This window comes from Ziziphus jujuba, chromosome 1, assembly GCF_031755915.1.
Source record: "Ziziphus jujuba cultivar Dongzao chromosome 1, ASM3175591v1".
In the NCBI taxonomy this organism is placed as follows: domain Eukaryota; kingdom Viridiplantae; phylum Streptophyta; class Magnoliopsida; order Rosales; family Rhamnaceae; genus Ziziphus; species Ziziphus jujuba.
In genome coordinates, this window is record NC_083379.1 from 46,894,645 (window position 1) to 46,919,090 (window position 24,446).

The following is a 24,446-nucleotide window of genomic DNA, read 5'->3' on the forward strand; positions in this document are numbered from 1 at the left end:
AAGTATGATAGCAGACACTAGCGGACCCATAAAGAATCTTGCCCCCTCCATTTTTTTTCCTTTTTATTTTCTTTACAATTTTACTAATCTATCCTAATTAACATACTTGTGGCCCCTTTCCCTCTTCGCATGTGGGCATTTATTTGGTAATTTCCCTATATCTTGGCCAAGGCCTGCTAAGTTCTTTTGATTATTTTGTTTAGTCATTTGTTTCATTAACTACGTTATTATTATTATTATTATTATTATTATTATTATTATTATTATTATTATTGCATATAAGGAATGTCTAAGCATGCTCCTTTTCTCTAGTCATCCTTTTTTGTTATTATTTTTGCATATATCTTTGTTATATTTTTAAAATTTATCTAAATTTTACTTTTTTCTATCTCACTTATCTAAAATACATTATACTTAGAATACTTGACAGCCATTTCTTAATCATATCATGTTTAGTTAATTACTATTTTGTAAAAAAAATTAAATGTATTATTAAAACTAGAAATATACTTTTTGAACAATATAATATTTATTTAATTACTTTTTGTTTTGTTGTAAATACATAATAATTTTATGTAAACCTTTGGCTTTAATGACAACTTTCTTTTATTATTTGTCATTTTTAACTTTAATAAGTTTTATATGCTTGAAATGTTTGAAATAACTATGAAGAGATTCTTATAAACATGTTTTTCATTTCATCATCATTAGGGGGTCATGATTGAATTTATAGTTGCAAAAGGTTTTGTTAGCCTTCAAATCTTATATATCTATATATATAGATATGTTTTTATAGAAAAAATTGTTTTAGTGAACATTCTAATTAGTTGAATTTAGTATAGCTAAATTTGTTACTTTTTTTTTCTATTTTATTATTATTATTATATTTTTTGCCACACATTAGAAAGCAATGTGTTTTATTATGTAATGGTGCCCCACTTAGAAATTTTTTTGCTTATCGCCACTGATAGCAGAATTGATATGTTATGATAGAAAACTTTTATATTCCACACATATGTATTCTGTGCGGATCACATATTCTAAATGTGGAGGGGTGTCACTGGTTGTAGGTTTACACCATTATGTGGTAGACCAATTGCATTGGCCGGTGAGCTCCGATCAGAACCGAACCGATCCGCTGAGAATCGGATTCGCGATGCTTTGAAACGGTCGGACAATGAGTACGTGCCATCGGCAATTGACTATTTAGAGCTACAAAATGACCTATCAGCCCTTGCTCGTGGGCCTAATACTTTCAAGTGTCCGAATCTTGCCATAGTTGGGTCAGGTTGCCGATCCACGAGGCTGATTTTGGGTGGGGTAGGCCCTTTTACATGGGCCCACGTAGGATTGCATTTGAAGGCCTAGTTTACAATTAATGCCAAGCCCAACTAATGATGGAAGCTTGTCTGTGGTTCCTGCTTGGCAATCTCAACATATGAAACCTTTCGTGGGGTTGTTTTACGACAAAATGATGGAATGAGAAAACCGTGTCCACACGGCTTTGTAATTTGTTACAATTCTTTTAGAAAAAATTGTCAATTGAGATTGTTAGAGTTTGTGACCCGAATTCTTATTGATCCGATCCGAAAAGCTCGCGGTGTGACCCATTTGGTGAAACTAAATTTTGGAGAAAAATTTGGAACTCTGTGGTAGAAGCGGAGGTCTCGGGCCGATAGGACCTGTTCAATTTTAGGGTTTCTTCTGTACTATATATATATAGTTTTCGGCTGTAATTAGTGTTAGAAGGTATCGCGCAGTCAGGCTCACCTTTTGTACCAATCTTTCGATATTGGATTTGTTCTCCCTGCCCGTAGTTTTTCCCGTCAAGGGTTTCCACGTTAATTTTGTGTTTGTTCTTCGCTTTCTTTGTTTCCGTTGCTATTTATTTTTCTCCCAATTCCGTAACAGAGATAATGGTAGTGGATGAATGATTAATGTTGTCATAAATTTGCAATATCTTTTAATACAAATTTTTAATCGATTGCGTTGAAGAATTGATAAAATGTATTATCACATTATTTTGCGTTGGAAAATACAAATTTTAGCGGACACATTGTAGTGGATCAATCTAACATTAAAAAGTCAAAAAGTAATTTAGAAACAAAGCCAAAAAATTTATATCATTCACTGCATCTGATTAACAGATCACTTAATTTGTCAAAGCAGTCTACTGTTAGTGACTGGTGAAGAGCTCACAGCAATTACTAATATGTTGCTCCACATGTGTTTTCTAGGAAGTGATTATGAATGATGTTGTTTCCAATGTGGGGATGTTCAGCAGGAGATATCAAATAGCAAAGTGACTCAAAAATAAAGACGAGATTGGATCGATGATCGTGGCAGATTTGATGTATGGACCTCAGAACAAAAAATTTATCAAGTCGATTATCTTCTTATGAAAAGGTGTATTATTCGAAGCCAAAGAAACAAAAAAAAAAAAAAAAAAAAAAGGTATATTATTTTTATACATTTTTTTTTTTGGTTAAAACGAATATTTTCCTGTTGTTTTGGAAAACAAACTTTCTATGTAAATGTCTGTGAATTATGAAGTCATTTGCATCAAAGGACAATTCCGGTGATCAAATTACAATTGCATGACCACCCAAACATTTCAAATTATGGCAAATTAAATTTCAATTTGAACCAAATAGATATTTTTGCTATACATATTTAAATCTTATACCAATTTTCTTTTTTTCTTTTTAAAACTGTTCTTATCTCCTTATTATTATTATTATTATTATTTAACATAAACAATGAGTAGGTAAAGCACTCGTGTGTAAGCATGAGGAGCCCGTGGGGTCAAAGACACCTGGAAAATTATTGGATATGATCTGCAAACTGTTTTTTAATACATTGATTGAGCACACATGAAATTCTGTTTTCTCCTTATCCAATTCCGACAACATCATAAAGACGAACGGCTGCTTGGGCCTATTTGAACTTAGCAAAAAATGTTGAGAGCTCATCAAGCTCTGGAGTGGTCCAATTAGGCCCAGCCTACGGAATAGAGTCACGTGGGTGTGTAAGGCAATTAAAGCTAAGGTGGATCAACAGTGGCAGTCCACCAACCACGCCAGCCACCCAAAAACCAAAATTAAGCATAACTTTTTGTGGTGGGTTTACTCTCTATATCTTATTCTTAAATTAAAAAAAATATCCATTGGAAGTGCAAGTGGGTCCCAATCCCAAAGCCTTCTGAATTGGTCTTTTTCAAAATAAAATAAAATTGGAATATCATTGGCCATCTCTCGTGCGCTGATAGAGGATCCCAGAAAAGAAAAAAGAATTTTGACTGATCATCAATGCCTTAAGAGTGTGCAAAATGGTGTGGAGTTGGTGGGGGGTTGGATGGTACGAATGGCGTTCACAGGTCACCATCTTACCTACTATCCTTTTTCTAATCTCCCAATCCTTATTTGTTCTTATCATTTTTCAGTTTTTTTGTTTTGGTCTAAGTATGTTTTTTTTAGTTTATTAATACTAATTATCCACATTTTCTATTTTGTTCGAAATTACTCCTGTACTGTCTTTTACATTATTATTATTATTAAAACTAATAACAAAGGTGTATTCAGGATTATGAATGTGGGGACCAAGATTTTACCTAGCTTTTTTTCATACAACAAAAATATATATTTATATAAAATTAAATTATTATTAAAAATAATAATATTTCAATTCATGTAAAACATAACCAATATATATATATATATATAAATACCTCTGTCATAATGTCTAAATTCAATCATACATCAAGTATTAAAGAAAAAATTATTTATAAATCAAAATAGAATTCAATGTTATTTCATAAACATATAAAATTTAGAATTTGTAAAACCAAAATTTTTAAATTGACAGGTAATTAGCTTAAGATTAGGAACTCAAAAATTTATTAAGCACCCTCAAACAAAAAAAAAAAAAAAAAGAAAAAAAAGAAAAAACATTATAAAGCAAAATTCTTAAATTGATAAATAATTAGCTTAAAATAATTGTAGTATTTAGGAACTTATACAGTTATACTCCTCCTCTTTTCGGTCAACATACTACTGTGCTTTTTGGCACCCCACTGCCTTATCAATTTGTTTGGACAGACGCCAACTGGTTTTGTTAATATGTTTACTAAATAATGTGGGAAAATGCTTTACTTGTTAGTATGCATTGACTTATTATATTAAAATTATATTTATTTTTCTGCTAATAAACTGGTAAACAATTTAATACTTATTTAAAAAAAAAAAAATAGCTCAATACCTACATTACTTACACTTCGATTAAATCCAATCAATATTATTTATTGTATTAATTTATTAAATGGGAATGAAATAATCGGATTGAAGTGGGTAAAAAGCAATAATTTAAAAAAGGAAGTTTAATTTTTTTGGTAAATATTTGAAGAAGGCAAGATTGAAAAGGGGTTTGATAATTTTAGTTGGGGCAAAGTGTTTTCTTTTTTGAGTATATGGTTTTCTAAAGAAGCGATCAAAAGATAAAATAATGTCAAGTCAAGGTGTTGGGTTGAAATTTCTATTAAAAAAAAAAATAATAAAAGTAATAAGAAACACATAGTCTTGACGTGGCGGATGACGAGTGGATGACCTGGTTGGCGCGGTAGGTGAATGACAGAGAGCTGAAGCCGAGTACAAGGAGCCTTTTTTTTTTTCTTCTTAAAAACTCCATGCCTCGTCCTCAACGATTCAGTTCCTTTCAATCCCAAAAACTACGTTAAAAGGCCGTACGATTTCTCTGCTCTCTCCTCCGTCGACTGCATTTTGTTATCTGGTAATTCTTCTTTCATTTATTTTCTCTTTTCTGTTTAATTATCAGATATATATATATATATATATATATATATATGCTGTATTAGAAATCATGGTACTTCAATATTCCAACAATTTTTTCCGAAACTGAATTTCCGGTTCAGCGCAATGCCGGAATTAGGTCAAGCAGGAAGGTCAACAAGAAAAAAATCGGTTTTATTTCAAAAATTTCAGTTATTTATTTATTTTTTATTTTTTTCAAAAGTATATATATATATATATATGTACTTTTTTTTTTTTTTTCCTCTTATGAAAAAGAATTGCAAATTAAATGCCAAAAAAAAAAAAAAAAATCCAAATATTGATATGCAAATGGATCAAAAATAGGAAACCAACAGAGCAACTAATATCCAACAAGAAAACAACAGCTTCGTGATTTGCAGTTTCTTGCTGGTGAAATTTCAGGTGTGGGGACCAGTGGTGATCATCAAGAAAGGTAAGATGGTGACGATCAACGTGAAAGAGTCGACCATGGTGAAACCGGCGGAGGAAACGCCTCTGCGACCACTGTGGAATTCCAACGTGGACATAGTGGTCCCCAGCATGCACACCCCCAGCGTCTACTTCTACAGGCCCACTGGAGCATCCAACTTCTTCGACCCGACAATTCTCAAGCAAGCCCTAAGTAAGGCCCTCGTTCCTTTTTACCCCATGGCCGGCCGGTTGAGGCGCGACGACGACGGCCGAATCGAGATCAACTGTAATGCTGAGGGCGTTCTCTTCGTTGAGGCCGAAACCAACTCCGTCATCGATGACTTCGGCGATTTCGCCCCCACACTCGAGCTCCGAAAGCTCATTCCCACCATTGATTACTCTGGCGGGATTCATTCTTATCCTCTCTTGGTCTTGCAGGTAGATACATGTTTTTCCGTCTTAAAAATCTTAATTGTTTTTGCTGGTTGAGTTTTTATGATTTTAATTTTGGATTTTTGGTTAATTTTTGTTGCCATTAATTTTTTTTTTTTTTCCGATGTCGGTTGATCTTGATTTGTTTTCTTTTTTCTGGTGGGCTTAGTTGAGGTGTTTTCGAATTGAAGTATGCATAATTGGTATTTATTGGCTAATATTGAATTAAAGGCCGCAAAAAGCAATGGGTTTGTCGTTTCTTAAAAAAAATTTTGTTTTTTTGGGGGGGGGGGGGAGGAAAAAAAAAAAAATTTACTTCTAAGTCATCATATTTAGCAATTGTCATTAATATTTTAACTTTTAGTTTACTCAAAGTCTTTAAAATTTTAATTTATTTTGATAGTCAATGGTTGATCTGTTTTCCTGTTTGTGTGAGTTTGTTTTTATTATTATTATTATTCTTTTGGTGCAATAATACTTTTCAACGTTAGTTTGATTTATTATTTCATTGAAAATGTCAACCATTTGACCAAAGTGAATGATCATTACCAAAGAAAGAGTGATTCCATTGTTTTGTTTTGTTTATCCTTTTTAATTTAGTACCACCATCACTCATTTTAGATTTCAGATGGTTTCCCCAAGTAAAAGCAATCTCCTTAAATTGTTAGCTTGCATCTTCAGTCTCATTTACGTGTTTACCTTAATAAGCCTTTATTGCTAGAAGTTTAGTCGATGAAAATGAACAAAGATCATATTTAGTGCAACTCTTTCTCTTTCAATTGGTTCAGTTTTTATGACTATGCTAACTGCTGACCAAACATGATGGTACTTTGCTTAAATGTGAATCTTAATCCTGATGTTAACCTTTCAACTTTCCATCGGAAGCACATTTTCCATATCTAGAGGTGTAGTGAAGGGTCGCCATGGTACCTGTTTTTTATCCTTCCGATGTTTTTAAATTCTCTTGTCTTTTACACAACCACCTTTGAATGGGTCACATGACATATGTCCGCATGGTGTGCAAATACTTGTATGGATGACGCTGCCTGATTTTGTTTCTAAGTTGTATTGTAGACTTCACCGTTCTTATTTTATTAAGATATCAAAAACAGATATTAATCATGGAAAGAGGGAAAAAAAATTATCACTTAAATTGTATATGAAAAAAAGGCCTTGTCAGGTCGCCAATTGAGAACCATTAAGCTAACCAAAGATCAGCAGCGATTATGAGTTAGAGCTGAAATCCTTGTCTTTGTTTTCTCTATCTGCATCAAAAACTCACTCTAATCCTCATACTTTTGCAGCATTGTCTGGGAATATGTAGTATTAGCTTCACATCATTATTTTGTTCTATTTGAAATTATGACAGATTTAGCCCATTAGAAAAATCAGAAGGCAAGTTTTATGTGATGACTGTACAGAGTAGTAATATATATCTAGTCAAGTCAGCTTACAGAGAAGCTAAGCATTTACTATTTATGTGTAGGTTACCTACTTTAAATGTGGAGGGGTCTCGCTTGGTGTAGGCATGCAACACCATGTAGCAGATGGATTTTCTGGTCTTCACTTCGTAAACACATGGTCTGATATGGCACGAGGTCTTGATCTTACAATTCCACCATTTATAGACAGGACATTACTTCGTCCAAGAGACCCGCCTCAACCTGCATTCCACCATATTGAATACCAACCTGCTCCACCCATGAAATCTCCACGGCAAAACACAGATACAACTACAGTCTCCATTTTCAAATTGACCCGTGACCAGCTCAACAAACTGAAAGCTAAGTCTAAAGAAGATGGAAACACAATTAGCTATAGCTCATATGAGATGTTGGCAGGTCATGTTTGGAGATCCGTCTGCAAGGCACGTGCACTTCCTGTTGATCAAGACACCAAGCTATACATTGCCACCGATGGAAGGTCCAGATTGCAGCCTCCACTCCCACCTGGTTATTTTGGCAATGTGATTTTCACAACCACCCCACTTGCTGTGGCAGGTGATCTCATGTCCAAACCAATCTGGTATGCTGCAAGTCGAATTCATGACGCTTTGTTGCGTATGGACAATGATTATTTGAGGTCGGCCCTTGACTATCTGGAGCTTCAGCCTGATCTATCAGCTCTTGTTCGTGGCGCTCATACTTTCAGGTGTCCAAATCTTGGAATTACCAGTTGGGTTAGATTGCCTATTCATGATGCTGATTTTGGGTGGGGTCGACCTATTTTCATGGGACCTGGTGGTATTGCATACGAGGGGTTAGCATTCGTTCTTCCTAGCTCAGCTAATGATGGGAGCTTATCAGTAGCCATTGCTCTGCAAACTGAACACATGAAGGCATTTGAGAAGTTGTTATATGACTTTTGAGGGGAACAGAAACGACTGAGAAACTCAACATGGGGATGATCCATAGTACTGGGTCTTTGCCATTCTTTTCTACGATGGTTTTATTTCTTTCATTGTGTAACTTTTTTTTTTTTTTTTTAGTACATTGTTTTAGTGAGAGACTACTTTGCCAGTTGGAAATATGATGAATTGCCCATAATAAAGTGGGTCAAATTGTTGTACACATTGGAGAACTTTTGAGAACAGTTGTATCACTAATTTTATACGGAACTTCCATATAAGCATAATGTTTGTAAATATTCTTTAGGTTGCTTCAAGTGGTTCAAGACTGGTGCAATTAGTATCGCATGGATAAAAAAGCAAAACAGAATAGTTTTATGATTCATTTTATAAGCATGATTGGTAGGGTTTTGGTGATGTTGGTTGGTTCCAATAGTTGAGCTCAATTCTTACATGATGTGGGTAATTTATTGAACTTGAAATATCTTTATGGTTCTTTGAGTGAGATGATGAAGAACAGGTATTTATTGGTAGGACTTTTCATAACCTGTTGGTAAGACTTTTATCCTGTGTTCGATGTGGCAGATGACCAGTGGTGGACCTGGTTTACATTTTATCCATGGTTAGGTAACAGTTACATGTGAACTTTTTTGTGAAGGATAGAGAGCAAAATCCGATTATGCGGAGCCTTTAGCTCTTGACTTAGTACCTCTCTTCTGAGTTGTGAGTGATTTTGTTTGTTGTTGTTGGTGGTGGTGCGGCTCAGGTGCGGTGTGGGGTCCAGTGATCATCAAGAAGGAAGGAAGGAATTTTAAAGATGGTGACGATAATCAACTTGAAGAAGACGACCATGGTGAAGCCGGCAGAGGAGACGCCTCTGCGGGCGTTGTGGAACTCCAACATCGACCTTGTGGTCCCCACTCCCCTAGTGTACTCTTCTCTTCTACAGGCCTAGTACCTGAGTATCCAACTTCTTCGATCCGACCCTTCTTAAGCGAGCCCTTAGGAAGGCACTAGTCCCTTTCTACCCAATGGCCGGCCGATCGAGGCTCCGCGTCGACGGTAAAATTGAGATCAACTGTAATGCTGAGGCCGTCCTCTTTGTTGAGGCTGAGACCACCTCCATCGTTGATGATTTCGGCGATTTCATGTCCACGCCAGAGCTCCGGAAGCTCATTCCAACCGTTGATTACACTGGCGGATTCATTCATATCCTATCTTGGTGTTGCGGGTAGGCATGCATGTTTTCCCCTTATTAAATTAAAAAGCAATCTCCTTTTTAAAATTGTATGTCCAGACTCAGATATGATATATGGTTTTATAAAATTATGCCCTTTGTTTTCTCTTTTAGACCGTCACTTTACTTTTGTAGTTTTGTCTGGGCGTGTGTAATAGTTGCTTTGCGTTAAAATGAGATGTGTAGTATACTACATTGGATTCTTGCTTGAATTTGCTGCATTTATAGTGAGGTGGTCATGTTAAATTTTATTGTATATTGTATCAAAGAGATTTTGAGGATTTATAGCCGATTTAGCTCATCAGAAAAATCACAATCAAGCCAAATTGTTAATTGGGTGATGCCTCATGCCTGAACAGTAGATAGTAGCAATATATAATAGTAATATATAACTAGTCAAGCAAGTCAACTCGTTTCAACTGGTAATTCCCTTGTGCAGCAAAGCTCAATACAAGATAATTTTGGCTTTTACTATTTATGTGCAGGTTACTGACTTTAAATGTGGAGGGTTGTCGCTTGGTTTAGGCTTAGACCACCGTGTAGCCGATGGATTTTCAGACCTTCACTTCGTAAATACATGGTCTGATATGGCACGTGTTCTTGATCTTACAGTTCCACCATTTATAGATAGGACTTTACTTCGTTCAAGAGACCCACCTCAACCTGCATTCGACCATGTTGAGTACCAACCTGCTCCAGCCATGCAAACTCCACCGCAAAACACAAATCCTCAGAACACAACTACAGCCTCCATTTTCAAATTGCCCCAGGACCAGCTCAACAAACTGAAAGCTAAGTTTAAGGAAGCCGGAACCACAATTAGATATAGCTCTTATGTGATGTTGGCAGGTCATATTTGGAGATGCACCTGCAAGGCAAGCGCACTTCCTGATGACCAAGACACCAAACTATACATTGCCACTGATGGAAGGTTCAGATTGCAACCTCCACTCCCACCTGGTTATTTTGGCAATGTGCTTTTCACAGCCACACCACTTGCTATGGCAGGTGATCTCATATCAAGACCAACCTGGTATGCTGCAATTCGAATTCAAGATGCTTTGATGCATGTGGACAATGATTATTTGAGATCAGCCCTTGACTATCTGGAGCTTGAGCCTGATCTATCAGCCCTTGTTCATGGCGCTCATACTTTCAGGTGTCCAAATCTTGCAATTACTAGTTGGGTTAGATCGCCTATTCATTATGCTGATTTCGGGTGGGGTCGCCCCATTTTTGTTGCACCTGGTGTTATTGCATAAGAGGGGCTAGCAATCATACTTCCTAGCCCAACTAATGATGGGAGCTTATCGGTAGCCATTGCTCTGGAAACTGAACACATGAAGGCATTTGAGAAAGTTGTTCTATGAGTTCTGAGGGGGAATTGAAACACGTATGAAATTAATTGTGGCGATGATCCATTTATACTGGGTCCTTGCCATTCTTTTCCATGATGGTTTTGTTTCTTGTGTATTTTGCTATAATATGCATGGTTTTACTGACAGACTCCTCTGCAAGTTGGAACCATGACGAATTGGTAAAGGGGGTCCCAAAATGTTGTACACGTTAGAGAACATTTAGAAACAATTGTATCACGAATTTTATAGAGAACTTTCATATAAGCATAATTTTTCGTCAATATTCTTTAAAGGTGTTCAAGACTAGTATTGCACGACTAAGAAACTGAACAGATTAGTTTTATGCTTCATCTTACAGGCGTGGTTGGTGGGAGTTTTTGCTCCTTTGGTTCCAATAGTAGAACTCAATTCTTACATGTTCAGGGCAATTTATTGATCTTCAAGTATCTTTGTGGTGCTTTGGATTTGTACAGTGATTGAGATAATGAGGAAGTCATATATATGTTGGTATGGCTGTTCATACCTTTTGGTGTAAAAGAAAAAATTCATTTTTGTGGCATGAAACTCCTAATCTCCCTTGAAGCATATTTTGTTGATGTAAAAGAAAAAAATCATTTTTGTGGCATGAAACTCCTAATCTCCCTTGAAGCATATTTTGTTGATACTCCTAATCTCCCCTGAAGCATATTTCGTTGATACTCCTAATCTCCCTTAGAAGCATATTTTGTTGATGTAAAAGAAAAAATTCATTTTTGTGGCATGAAATTCCTAATCTCCCTTGAAGCATATTTTGGTGGTGGTGGTTGATGATTGAGAGGACACATAAATTCTATAAAAATATAGAGCGAAAGAGACAGATAAATATGGAAAATCACAACCTGCATTAACAGCAAGACAGTACAATAGCAATACCCAAAAATCTTTTATAAGACTCAGAAGTTCTGGAAAATCTCTCACTAAGAAGTTCTGGAAAATCACTCGCTAAGAAGTTCTGAAAAATCCCTCAACTATCTTGCAGAACTTCAATAGTTTCCAATACAGAGAAAGCTTCCACTCATTCACGATACAAACTAAATAACAAACATTCAAAGCATCAAGTGCTAAGTAGAAAAAAAATCTAAGAAGTATCAAAGCTGGCCGATAAGGCAGCTCAAAATTCTGACAATCAAAGATTGCACTCCAAATAGAAAGAAGACAATTTACAATATCTTTTTCCTTTTCTTTTTCCTCTTTTTATTTTATTTTATTTATTTTATTTATTTTTTTTAATTTAATTTAAATTTTTTTTTATAAATAAATTTTCATTTGTTTCTTACTCACTTTTGAAGTTTATTTGTTGCGTGGGAGGAGATGGGATTCTGGCTTTATATTCAAGAAGATCAAGGACACCTTAGACTGACTGATGGAAGGGAAAAACAAGAATCAGAGTGAAGCTTACAAGCAAGAAATGTGAATATCATTGTGATGAATAAAGGAGGCCTTGCAATTAATGAAGCTGCACTTTTCTCGTTTGGCCCTCGATGAACAATGTTTGCGCCTCCATAAGATCCTTTCCCTCTTTGTGCTTTTATTGACTCGAATCTTGTATGCTTTCCATTGTATTCTCTTCCATTATCACCTTCTCGGTACAACCCCATTGTCCGATTTAGTTCTTGAATAGCCATTATAGAAGATCCAATGCAATGTCAATAAGCACCCAAAAACAGGAAAACAAAAGGAAGAAGAAAAGTTTACCTTGATTTTGTATTCCCTGCATAATAGGCTTTGATGGGTCAAAATCTTGGTCTTCTGAATTGGAAGAGCTTGAAAGAGCCATGCTAGAAATGACATAAGAGATGAATAAGAACCATGGCAGCAAGCTTCCCTTCATGTTTTTCCCTTCCTGATCTACAAGGGAGGTTGATAGGTTTTGCTGGGTGGAATAGGGAGAGACTGTGTATAGGTTTATAAGAATGAGGAGAAGGGATTATATGGTCCTTGCAATGGGAAGTATGAAAAAAGATAATGGAGATGGAGTTTTCTGGTGAATGAAGAGAACATACTAGTCAACTGTATAAATGGGAAAGGTGAAGACGGTTGCGTGAAAGAGGAGCCAGGTTCCAAATATGTGCCAATGCCAATCCAAACCAGGTGTTTCGAATAATATTAATCATAAGCTTTCCTGGATTTTTCTACACTAATTTCTTCCGTCAAGTCATTTCAGCATATTATGAAGTAGACACTTCAAGCTTTAATCTCTCGCATCATATATCTTTATGTTCAAACGGGTTCATTAATTTATTTACAAGATCACAAGATGCAAAAATAAAAAATTATTACTTTTTAAATTTTTGTGAATTTAATATGTGTTTGGTTAGAATTATGAAAAAAGAAACATCATTTTTATTCATCGACAATTTATTTGACATTTTTCTATTATGTTTATATATATATATATATATATATTACATAGTATCTCCAAAGAAATTTGATGAATTAGGTAGAAAATTCCATATCGACACAATGTCTTTTTATTCACAGCTGAGATGTATTCTTTCACATGGTATTTTGAAATGAAATGTAGTCTTTTTTGTGAAAAAGGCTAGAAAAAAGACTAGGGAAAGATTTTACAGAGCATCTGAATCCTGTCGGTTGCAGAACAAGTCTAGGTGCGTCACTGGGACCTGAATGGTTAAACTAGGCAATCAACTTTGGTGCTTGCTGAACAAAGTCACAAGGGTATCAGATTCCAACCTTCCTTTCATCTCTTCAGTCAAGGGCATATTATCCTCACAAGCATGATTGATGTGGGGTATAACCAACACTATTTCCTATCAGTACAATATATGTTTTACTTGATTGTGTTGTTAATCTAAGGAAACATTAGATCAATATCCCATGAGCAATGCAAAACTCTTTTACCACTTGGAAATGTCACTAAGATGTGTCTAATTTTAAACGCTTGACTTGGAGGGATTCAGTGATAATGCCCCAATCTTTTCTGCATAAACCACTCCTCTCCATTCATTGTTGCTCCTTCAGTTTTCCTAATGAAGGTGCTAGCTGTTGCTAAGAAAGCTGGTTTTTCATAGAGTGGTGATGGACAAAAGACTCTGGTTATAAACCATTATTGATCCTTTCCGGACACAAGGAAGCTGGAAGGTACATTTCTGCATAAACATTGATTAAAATGTGGAAAAGCCAAGGTACCAATCCTTAGACCTCTGATATGTTGGCAAGCTCTGTTTTAGATTGTTAATGTGAAAAGAAATTTAGTAGCAAAAACTATGGAATATTTATAAGCACACTTCAAAAGTCAGAATCTAGCAAAATCCTATACAAATGAATAACAATCCATATTTGATTCAAAAAAGTGTTATTTAGCATTATATATATATATATATACATACATAAGCAGAACAAAAATACAAAAGCTTTCACAACACTCTAATTCCTAAATGCATTAATCCAGAGCCCACTCGAAAGCATCAGTTGAGACATAGCAAAAAGGCCAAAAGCCCAAAACCTTAATCAACCTCTTCAATCTTAGGCCCTGCCCCTGAACCACCAGAGCTAGCGTTTCCATGCCCGCCGCCAGGCATCTCAGCACCAGCACCACCACCCTGATACAATTTAGCAATGATTGGATTGCACAAACCTTCCAACTCCTTCAACTTGTCCTCAAATTCATCAACTTCTGCTAACTGGTTCCTTTCCACCCAATCAACTGTCTCATCGATTGCCTTCTCAATCTTCTGTTTATCTGCTGGATCTAATTTACCAGCAAAATTATCATCCTTGATTGTGGTCCTCATATTGTAAGCATAATTCTCCAAGGCGTTTTTGGCTTCCACTTTCTTCTTCACTTGCTCATCTTCGGCCTTGTACTTCTCCGCCTCTTGTACCATCCTTTCAATCTCATCCTTGCTTAGTCTACCTTTGTCATTTGTGATAGTTATCTTGTTCTTCACTCCAGCAGTCTTGTCTTCAGCCGTGACATTCAAGATGCCATTTGCATCGATGTCGAAGCAAACATTGATCTGAGGAACACCTCTTGGTGCCGGTGGGATGCCCTTCAGCTCAAACGTTCCAAGAAGATTGTTGTCTTTGGTTCTGGCTCTCTCTCCTTCATAAACTTGAATTAGCACGCTTGTCTGGTTATCAGAGTAAGTTGAAAAAACTTGCTCTTTCTTGGTGGGAATCGTAGTGTTTCTCGGAATTAGAACAGTCATGACACCTCCAGCTGTTTCAATGCCCAGGCTGAGAGGAGTGACATCTAGAAGAAGCAGGTCCTGGACTTTCTGGTCTCCTTCACCGCTCAAGATTGCAGCTTGAACTGCAGCCCCATAAGCGACGGCCTCATCGGGGTTTATGCTCTTGCAGAGTTCCTTGCCATTGAAGAAATCCTGCAGAAGTTGTTGAACTTTGGGAATCCTGGTCGACCCACCAACCAGAACAATGTCATGGACCTGACTCTTATCGATCTTAGCGTCCTTCAGACACTTTTCCACTGGTTCCATACACTTCCTGAACAAATCCATGTTCAATTCTTCAAACCTTGCTCGGGTAATGGTGGCATAAAAATCGATTCCTTCGTAGAGGGAATCAATTTCGATGGTGGTCTGTGTGGTGGAAGACAGGGTCCTCTTTGCTCTCTCGCAGGCAGTCCTCAGCCGTCTCAAAGCTCTGGCATTTCCGCCGATATCCTTCTTGTGCTTCCTCTTGAACTCTGCTGCAAAATGATTGACGAGCCGATTATCGAAATCCTCACCTCCGAGATGGGTATCTCCGGCTGTAGCCTTGACTTCGAAGATTCCTTCTTCGATTGTCAGCAAGGAAACATCGAAAGTGCCACCCCCGAGATCGAAAATGAGGACGCTCTTTTCCCCTGACCTGGAGGCCTTCTTGTCAAGACCATAAGCAATAGCAGCTGCAGTGGGCTCGTTGATGATTCTCATCACGTTCAGCCCAGCAATTGCTCCGGCGTCCTTGGTAGCCTGCCTCTGCGAGTCATTGAAATAAGCAGGAACAGTGATGACAGCGTTCTTAATAGAAGTACCAAGATAAGCCTCGGCGATCTCCTTCATCTTGGTGAGAACCATGGAGGAAATCTCTTCGGCCGCAAACTGTTTCTCTTCTCCTTTGTAATTCACCACGATCATGGGCTTGTCAGCAGGTCCAGGAATGACTTTGAAGGGCCACAACTTCATGTCGCTCTGTACTGAAGGGTCGGAAAATCGCCTACCGATAAGTCTCTTGGCGTCGAAAACAGTGTTCCGTGGGTTCATGGCGACCTGGTTCTTGGCTGCATCGCCGATCAAGCGCTCGGTGTCAGTGAAAGCAACGTAGGAAGGAGTAGTCCTGTTGCCTTGATCGTTTGCAATGATCTCGACTCGGTCGTTTTGCCACACACCCACGCAGCTGTAGGTGGTGCCGAGGTCGATGCCAATGGCCTTGCCTTGAGTCTTGGTGGATGAAGCCATTGACGGCAAAAATTTAGAAGGAAACTACAAAAAATGATGTGTTTGTAGAATAAAAATTGGGAAGATAAAACAGAGAGGTTGAAACAAAGAGTAGGATGCTTTTGAGAGATTATTTCAGCTGCTGGGAATTTGTAATGCTAGCTTTTCTTTTCTTCTGTGATGAGTTTATGGTGTGCGAGCGAAGGAGGTTGAGCTTTTATAAAGGGATTTGGTTTGTATGGTTCACGAGGGAGCTTCTAATTACTTGTTTTGGGAAGGAAGGGAAGGAGAAGGTGGCGGAAGGGACTAGCGAGAGAGAAGTTGAGAGGTATCGCGAAGGAATTGGCGGGGTCGCACCAGAGAATTCTGGAGGCAAGTTCTGTAGACTGTCGTTGACTGGGCTCTATTTAGTCAATCTACTTGGGAAGTTAGCTTGGGCTTCGTTTGGGCTTTGCATTACAAGGTCCGTTGGATTTTTGTAACAATTAGCAAAAAAAAAAAAAAAAATATATATATATATATATATATATATATAAAATCAGAATGTATAAATATAGAATGGTAAAATTTTTTTTTTATCAAAATTTTGAAATATATAATTTGATAACTTTTAAATAATTTATCTATTTATATATAAAACTATATATATAAAAATAGATAAATTGTTTAAAAATTGATAAATTATATATATTAAAATTTTAATAAAAAAATTTGATATCTATAATATTAGATATACAAAGTTAAACTTCTGTTAGTGATAACAAAAATGGGGCAGAGGTCTTTTATCAAGGAAATCCATTGGTAATTGTATCCAGCAACCTCATCTGCCTATTTCGTCATTCTGTATGCTATGCTATTAATTCTGTGCAAGTTAAACAAAAAATCTTCTCAAATATTTTATTTTAATTTCTTTGGTTAATAAATTTATACATGCTTTCTTTCATTCCATCTCACAATATAAAATAAAATGTAAAGTATTACTACCATAATTGTTTACTCAATCATTTATTGAATTTTAATTTTAATTTCTTTAGATTGGTAGTTTTTTGTTTAATCTTAATTCATTTGAATTTTAAAATTTTATGGTCTCATATTGATAACATAATTAGTTCTTAACTTTGATTTTTGTTTTTTTACCTAATTATATGGAGCTTGTTTATGTTTGTTGAAATATGCTATTTTTAAATGTAACCATTTGCTAAATGCCAATTTAAATAATTTAAATAAAAGAATTACCATGTTAGAGTTATAAGATAAAAAATAATAGTTAAATAATTTAATTAATATTATTAAATAAATTGATAATTATTACTAATCATAATAAATAAAAAGACTCAATTTTTTTTTTGCATCAATTAATTTGTTTGACATTTTAAAGAATTTTAAATTTGAAGAAAAAATAAAAAATAATACACTTTAAAATTATATTCAATTTATCTATTTATTTTTTGCATTTCCCTTTAACTAGTTAGTTGAGATATTTAATAACTTTTAATTATTATTAGCTTATAATAACAAATATTTAAGATAAATAATTTATCTACTATTAATTAGAAGAAAAAAAAAAAGATGAAAACTAGCTATATTGTCAAAAGGACGCCTCGTTGAGATTTTTTTTTTTTTTTTTTTTTGGGTTGAAAAGGGATTGCTTCAAAATCTTCGGTTTCTGTAGATCACATATTCTAGAAATTTCATTATAATGTTATATATATATAAATATATTCGGAATAAAGTGATCCCATAGTCACTTGTGAGATTTTTCTATGATATTACCATAGTTGCTGCTCAGGATCATCGAACCAAGTTTCTTCCATATATGACTAGATTTTTCTACTTTGTTCTTTGCATAGTCCTAGTAAAAAGAAAAGAAAAGAAAAGAAAACTTTTTACTCTCGTTCATAATTCTTTTTATTATTCTTGAATTTCACCTACATTATTTTATGAATTAATATTATAAAAAAAATTTGAAACTAATAGAGTAAAAATTTGTTACGATTTTCAAAGATTGAAAACTATTTTTTTATGCATGACGAAAGAAAATTAAAAAAAAAAAAAAATAATAATAGTACTTTTAATATGTGAACCAATGGGCTCGGACCAACGCAGTGCATCTTTAATCAAGACAAAAACGTGTCAAACCCGATTAAGTGTAATCCATCAAAACTAACCCAGCAGCAGAAGCCCACGTGTGCAGTTTACCAGACAAAACCAGAAGTCTCTAGTAGAGTCGGTTTGGTTCTTTTTTTCCATCTCTGTTTTCCCTCTGTGTTGTGATATTTTGCCACCACCTACACACTTCTCGAAATTTCTTCATTCTTCTTCCATACCTTTATATACAAATTTACTCATCCAAAGCCGCACCTCAAATTCGAAACCAACAAACCAACAATTCAGGCTCGCTAAAACAACCAAATTCCCGATCCACTTTCCATCTTTTTCTTAGATTTCTGTTTGCAGTAAACCAATAAACCAAGTTTCTGGTATTTTGCTGATTTTCTATCAATGGCAGCCAAGGTTGAAGGCAAGGCCATTGGCATTGATCTTGGCACCACCTACAGCTGCGTGGGTGTGTGGCAAAACGACCGCGTCGAGATCATTGCAAATGATCAAGGTAACAGAACTACTCCTTCCTACGTTGCTTTCACTGACACCGAGCGCTTGATCGGCGATGCAGCCAAGAACCAGGTCGCCATGAACCCACGGAACACTGTTTTCGACGCCAAGAGACTTATCGGTAGGCGATTCTCTGACCCTTCAGTACAGAGCGACATGAAGTTGTGGCCCTTCAAAGTCATTCCTGGACCTGCTGAGAAGCCCATGATCGTGGTGAATTACAAAGGAGAAGAGAAACAGTTTGCGGCGGAAGAGATTTCTTCCATGGTCCTCACCAAGATGAGGGAGATCGCCGAGGCTTATCTTGGTTCTTCCATTAAGAACGCTGTCATAACTGTTCCTGCTTATTTCAATGACTCACAGAGGCAGGCCACCAAGGACGCCGGAGCAATTGCTGGGCTGAACGTGATGAGAATCATCAACGAGCCCACTGCAGCTGCTATTGCTTATGGTCTTGACAAGAAGACCTCCAGGTCTGGCGAAAAGAACGTCCTCATTTTCGATCTCGGGGGTGGCACTTTCGATGTTTCCTTGCTGACAATCGAAGAAGGAATCTTCGAAGTCAAGGCTACCGCCGGAGATACCCATCTCGGAGGTGAGGATTTCGATAACAGGCTCGTCAATCATTTTGCAGCAGAGTTCAAGAGGAAGCACAAGAAGGATATCGGCGGAAATGCCAGAGCTTTGAGACGGCTGAGGACAGCCTGCGAGAGAGCAAAGAGGACTCTGTCTTCCACCACGCAGACCACCATCGAAATTGATTCTCTCTACGAAGGGATTGACTTCTATGCCACAATTACTCGAGCAAGGTTTGAGGAACTGAACATGGATTTGTTCAGGAAGTGTATGGAACCTGTTGAGAAGTGTCTTCGAGATTCCAAGCTCGATAAGAGTCAGGTCCATGACATAGTTCTCGTCGGTGGGTCGACCAGGATTCCCAAAGTTCAGCAACTTTTGCAGGATTTCTTCAACGGCAAGGAACTCTGCAAGAGCATAAACCCGGACGAGGCTGTTGCTTATGGAGCCGCAGTACAAGCGGCAATTCTTAGCGGGGAAGGGGATCAGAAGGTCCAAGACCTTCTTCTTCTTGATGTCACTCCTCTTAGCCTCGGGCTGGAAACCGCTGGAGGTGTCATGACTGTTCTGATTCCAAGAAACACCACCATCCCAACAAAGAAGGAGCAAATCTTCTCTACCTACTCTGATAATCAGCCAGGAGTTTTGATTCAGGTTTATGAAGGTGAGAGAGCAAAGACCAAGGACAACAATCTTCTTGGAAAATTCGAACTCACTGGCATTCCACCGGCTCCAAGAGGTGTTCCTCAGATCAATGTCTGCTTTGACATCGATGCAAATGGTATACTGAATGTATCGGCGGAAGATAAGACTGCTGGAGTGAAGAACAAGATCACAATTACAAATGACAAGGGAAGGTTGAGCAAGGAAGAGATCGAAAGAATGGTGCAAGAGGCAGAAAAGTACAAGGCTGAAGATGAAGAGGTGAAGAAAAAGGTGGAAGCCAAAAACTCCCTTGAGAATTACGCGTACAATATGAGGAATACCATTAAAGACGAAAAATTTGCTGGGAAACTGGATCCTTCTGACAAGCAGAAAATTGAGAAGGCCATTGAGGAGACCATTGAGTGGCTTGATAGGAACCAACTGGCTGAGGTAGATGAATTGGAGGACAAGTTGAAGGAGCTGGAGGGAGTCTGCAATCCAATCATTTCTAAGATGTATCAGGGTGGTGGTGGTGATGTGCCAATGGGTGGTGCTTCTGAGATGCCAAGTGGTGGATATGGCAACGCTTCCTCTGATGGGTCTGGTGCTGGGCCTAAGATTGAAGAAGTTGATTAAGAATAGAAATAACTTCTTTTAGTGGGTTATGTTTTTGGAAATATCTGATGTTTCTCTAAATTGGGCTACACTTGCTTAGTTCGTGGGTATGTCGAAGTATAGGTCGTTATATGTATAATAGAGTATAATATAATGTTTGAGAAATTTTTACAGTTACGAACACATTACAGTAATGTAACTTTTTACCTTGGTTTTCCATTTCTGGTTCAACGAAGTTTGTTATGTTCTTGTCTAATTTTTATTCTTCCGATTCTATAGACTCTGAAATGGAACGAATTGTAAGCTATGCTACTTGTTAGATATTTGGATGATATTTTCTTCACAGCTCCATTTAAACCTTACCAAGCGGTACTCTGTATGGAGAATGGTGATTAGCTCTTTGGTTTACTCCTCAAAATAGCCATCTCAACAATGTTTTATGTTGGGGAACGCTCTGAATCAGAGACCATAAACTGCACATAGTAAGAGATCAGCTATTACATAGACAGAGGTTATGGAGAATTCTGGCTCGCCTGTGAATTACAAATAAAGACAAATCCAATCTTGGAGGGAGCTTATAAGACAGAGAGTACTGGAAACTGCAAATTAAACAATTTGCACGCCTTTGGCTATGGAAAACTTATTAGCCATAGGTTTCTCTAAGTGTTTTAAAATGGATCTACTTTTGTTGAACTGAGGACAAGTTACCCTTGTCAAATGCATTTAGTCTAGTTGCAAAGAAGGAATAAAGAACCAAACAGTACCGATATGCTTATGTTTGTATCTCCTTCGAGGAATTAGGATCCCTCTTAAAATGCTTTATAATATAAAATGTACAAAGACGTTGATCAATTCCCATTTAGTTATGGAGAATTCTGGCTCGCCTGTGAATTACAAATAAAGACAAATCCAATCTTGGAGGGAGCTTATAAGACAGAGAGTACTGGAAACTGCAAATTAAACAATTTGCACGCCTTTGGCTATGGAAAACTTATTAGCCATAGGTTTCTCTAAGTGTTTTAAAATGGATCTACTTTTGTTGAACTGAGGACAAGTTACCCTTGTCAAATGCATTTAGTCTAGTTGCAAAGAAGGAATAAAGAACCAAACAGTACCGATATGCTTATGTTTGTATCTCCTTCGAGGAATTAGGATCCCTCTTAAAATGCTTTATAATATAAAATGTACAAAGACGTTGATCAATTCCCATTTAGTTATGGAGAATTCTGGCTCGCCTGTGAATTACAAATAAAGACAAATCCAATCTTGGAGGGAGCTTATAAGACAGAGAGTACTGGAAACTGCAAATTAAACAATTTGCACGCCTTTGGCTATGGAAAACTTATTAGCCATAGGTTTCTCTAAGTGTTTTAAAATGGATCTACTTTTGTTGAACTGAGGACAAGTTACCCTTGTCAAATGCATTTAGTCTAGTTGCAAAGAAGGAATAAAGAACCAAACAGTACCGATATGCTTATGTTTGTATCTCCTTCGAGGAATTAGGATCCCTCTTAAAATGCTTTATAATATAAAATGTACAAAGACGTTGATCAATTCCCATTTACTTTGGTTGGTAATGTCCCTCCAGATCTTATGGTTCGATGAATTAGGCATTATTATGAAACAACTAGTGGTCTTTTTGGAGCCTTCTAAGTTTAGATTATATAGCAAGCAACATGCACAAACCTCTTCTGCTGACTAATTATATGATATTCTATACATTTATAGCTAAGAAATTATTTTGTATTCATATAAAACAAAATCAAGTGGGTAATAATATGGTTTAGCACCAAGTTGGAAAGTTCCTTATAATTCGGAAAGTTCCTTTTAGTCAACAGAAACACAAAATAGAAACGTCGTAGTACTTTTGTAACATGATCAACTAACTCGGTTAACGCGGCGGGGGAAAATAAATTTCAAGAAATCATTTTCGTATCTATATATATACATATATATATATATATATACGCGCACACACATACATATTTATTTATTTTTATTTATAAATATATATTTTTTATTTCTATTTGTATTTTTTAATTTTAGCAGTGGTCGAAATATGTCTACGCGTTGCAAAGTGTCAAATATTTGGAGGGTGGTCAACCACGGTGTTCCAACTTGCAAACTCAATCAAAGTTAAGAATCAAAGTGACCGTTAAAAACCGAATGATACCCACTCCATGTTCTTGAACCCTAAAAAATTCTCACCCTTCTTCTATTTTTTCACCCACATTCCCAACCCTAAATTCTTTCGCAGCACTTTGCTATCGCTCTGTAGAAAATACTAAATTTGAAAGCGTGAGAAAGAAAGCAGAGATAGAGAGAGAGTCATGAAGAGGAAGACCGAAGAAGACGTTGAAGAAGAACAGCGGAGAATGTGGAATCACGGAGGGAAATGGTTGAGAGGTCCATTGATTGGTAAAGGAAGTTTTGGATCTGTTTTTTTAGCCACTTCGAAGAAACCCAGATCCCAAGTTTCCTTTTTTCCTCCAATTATGGCCGTGAAGTCCGCAGAGTTCTCTGCTTCGGGTTCGATTCAGAAAGAGAAAGAGATTCTGGACAAATTCCAAGGTTGTCCTTACGTTATCCAATCATATGGGGAAGAAGTCACCACAAATTCCAAGGGCGAGATGGTCTACAACATGTTCTTGGAATATGCTTCTGGAGGAACACTCGCCGATCATATCAAGAACTCGGGAGGTCCAGGGCTCGATGAATCGGTGGTTAAGAAGTACACAAAGTTTATTCTTGAAGGAATTCATCATATTCATGAGTGCGGTTATGTTCACTGCGATTTGAAGCCCGAGAACATCTTGCTTGTGCCTAGTAGTAATGGTACTGATTTCGTGGCTAAAATTGGGGATTTCGGTTTGGCGAAGAGGGGGAGGCAAAGCCAGTGTAGGAGATTAGACCCTTCGTTGAGAGGAACTTGTGTGTATTTGGCTCCGGAGGCTGTGATTGATAATGTTCAGGAGCCTCCCTCGGATATTTGGGCACTTGGTTGTGTTGTCCTTGAGATGTTAACTGGTAAACATCCATGGGATACAAAGCCTGACTTGAATGGTGAGGATATTCTGCGTTTGATAGGCGATAAATTCGAGTTGCCGAAAATTCCCAATGGAATTTCGAAAGAGGGGAAGGAGTTCTTGAAGGGTTGTCTTGTGAGGAAGCCTATGTATAGATTAACAGCTGAGATGCTGTTGGATCATACGTTTCTAGCTGGCCTAGATGACAAAGCAGATCAGAATGAATGGAAGAGAGATTCTTCGGGTTTCTCGACAATTGAGACCGAGAATCTTAGTTTCTCTCTAGTTTGTGATGATTGGGAATATAGCTCAGAAGAGGAAATTTTCTTTTCGGATGATGAAGATGATGATGGTGAAGAGGTTGAAAGCTCAGGCGAGTTCACAGTGGAAAAAGGCCAGGAAAGGAGTAAAAGCTCTTTCGCTACTTGTGATGGTGACCGTGCATTGATGAGGACGTTGACACAGGTTTCCACAGTCCCTGCTGGGGTCTAGAAGCGACTGCTTGCAGGATGAAGCAAGCATAGTTGTTGTTTACTTAATACCAATTTTGCAGAGTCCTCATGTTAATAGTTATGATGTTTTTAGTTGTGTTTTAGTCAACCATATGATAGAGTTATTCTTTGCAAGCCAAAGTATTTTTTGGCTTACAATTTTGCTGATTCTTTCGGTACAGATGAAAAATACAACTCATCAGTATTCAATAGTTTTGCTGAAATATATTTGTTCTTACCTATCTTATCTTTATATAGCAGTCCGTTTACTTTTAAGCATTTTTAGATGTGATATGTGAGGAGAAGCTAATTGCTGTTTCATAACATTTTCTAGTTTAGTTCTCTCCAGTCTCAATATATTTGTATATTCCTCCATAGTTGGTGACCACAAGATATGATGAAGTTTTGTAATACCAAGTAGTTTGCAT

At 36.9% G+C, this 24,446-nt stretch overlaps 5 protein-coding genes and 1 pseudogene across 6 annotated transcripts; 4 read left to right on the forward strand and 2 right to left on the reverse strand.

The window, feature by feature from the left end:
- Window positions 1-4,626: 4,626 nt before the first annotated feature.
- Window positions 4,627-8,333, forward strand: LOC107406305 (shikimate O-hydroxycinnamoyltransferase). Of its 2 annotated transcripts, none has more exons than XM_025073196.3 (3): window positions 4,627-4,785; window positions 5,229-5,675; window positions 7,156-8,333. In XM_025073196.3, the coding sequence occupies exons 2-3, from the start codon at window positions 5,265-5,267 to the stop codon at window positions 8,035-8,037; spliced, it is 1,293 nt and encodes a 430-aa protein (XP_024928964.1). In that variant the 5' UTR covers window positions 4,627-4,785; window positions 5,229-5,264; the 3' UTR covers window positions 8,038-8,333. The 2 variants fall into 2 exon arrangements, with proteins under 2 accessions (XP_024928964.1, XP_024928967.1); XM_025073199.3 differs by having other exon boundaries at window positions 4,646-4,785; window positions 5,151-5,675.
- A 150-nt stretch (window positions 8,334-8,483) lies between these two features.
- On the forward strand, window positions 8,484-10,892 carry LOC107406295 (shikimate O-hydroxycinnamoyltransferase-like; annotated as a pseudogene).
- Window positions 10,893-11,473: 581 nt separating this feature from the next.
- Window positions 11,474-12,732, reverse strand: LOC107406315 (uncharacterized). Its single transcript, XM_016013427.4, has 2 exons — window positions 12,346-12,732; window positions 11,474-12,262 (listed from the first exon to the last, which is right to left on the reverse strand). Exons 1-2 carry the CDS (start codon window positions 12,479-12,481, stop codon window positions 11,991-11,993), a joined length of 408 nt encoding a protein of 135 aa, XP_015868913.1. The 5' UTR covers window positions 12,482-12,732; the 3' UTR covers window positions 11,474-11,990.
- Window positions 12,733-13,930: 1,198 nt separating this feature from the next.
- Window positions 13,931-16,426, reverse strand: LOC125422992 (heat shock cognate 70 kDa protein). The gene has a single exon (XM_048475834.2). The coding sequence runs from the start codon at window positions 16,071-16,073 to the stop codon at window positions 14,118-14,120; it is 1,956 nt and encodes a 651-aa protein (XP_048331791.2). The 5' UTR covers window positions 16,074-16,426; the 3' UTR covers window positions 13,931-14,117.
- Window positions 16,427-18,314: 1,888 nt separating this feature from the next.
- On the forward strand, window positions 18,315-20,757 carry LOC125422991 (heat shock 70 kDa protein). The gene has a single exon (XM_016013608.4). The coding sequence runs from the start codon at window positions 18,555-18,557 to the stop codon at window positions 20,520-20,522; it is 1,968 nt and encodes a 655-aa protein (XP_015869094.3). The 5' UTR covers window positions 18,315-18,554; the 3' UTR covers window positions 20,523-20,757.
- A 1,794-nt stretch (window positions 20,758-22,551) lies between these two features.
- LOC125423001 (mitogen-activated protein kinase kinase kinase 20) lies at window positions 22,552-24,271 on the forward strand. The gene has a single exon (XM_048467709.2). It carries the CDS (start codon window positions 22,832-22,834, stop codon window positions 24,017-24,019), a length of 1,188 nt encoding a protein of 395 aa, XP_048323666.2. The 5' UTR covers window positions 22,552-22,831; the 3' UTR covers window positions 24,020-24,271.
- Window positions 24,272-24,446: the final 175 nt, after the last annotated feature.

Bases quoted from the DNA above. Each gene is read 5' to 3' on its own strand.
- LOC107406315 (XM_016013427.4), bottom strand. From the start codon at position 12,481: ATGAAGGGAAGCTTGCTGCCATGGTTCTTATTCATCTCTTATGTCATT. The intron at 12,263-12,345 runs GTAAACTTTTCT...TGGCTATTCAAG, and splicing joins GCAGGGAATACAAAATCAAG to AACTAAATCGGACAATGGGG.
- LOC125423001 (XM_048467709.2), top strand. From the start codon at position 22,832: ATGAAGAGGAAGACCGAAGAAGACGTTGAAGAAGAACAGCGGAGAATG.
- LOC107406305 (XM_025073196.3), top strand. From the start codon at position 5,265: ATGGTGACGATCAACGTGAAAGAGTCGACCATGGTGAAACCGGCGGAG. The intron at 5,676-7,155 runs GTAGATACATGT...ATTTATGTGTAG, and splicing joins ATCCTCTCTTGGTCTTGCAG to GTTACCTACTTTAAATGTGG.
- LOC125422992 (XM_048475834.2), bottom strand. From the start codon at position 16,073: ATGGCTTCATCCACCAAGACTCAAGGCAAGGCCATTGGCATCGACCTC.
- LOC125422991 (XM_016013608.4), top strand. From the start codon at position 18,555: ATGGCAGCCAAGGTTGAAGGCAAGGCCATTGGCATTGATCTTGGCACC.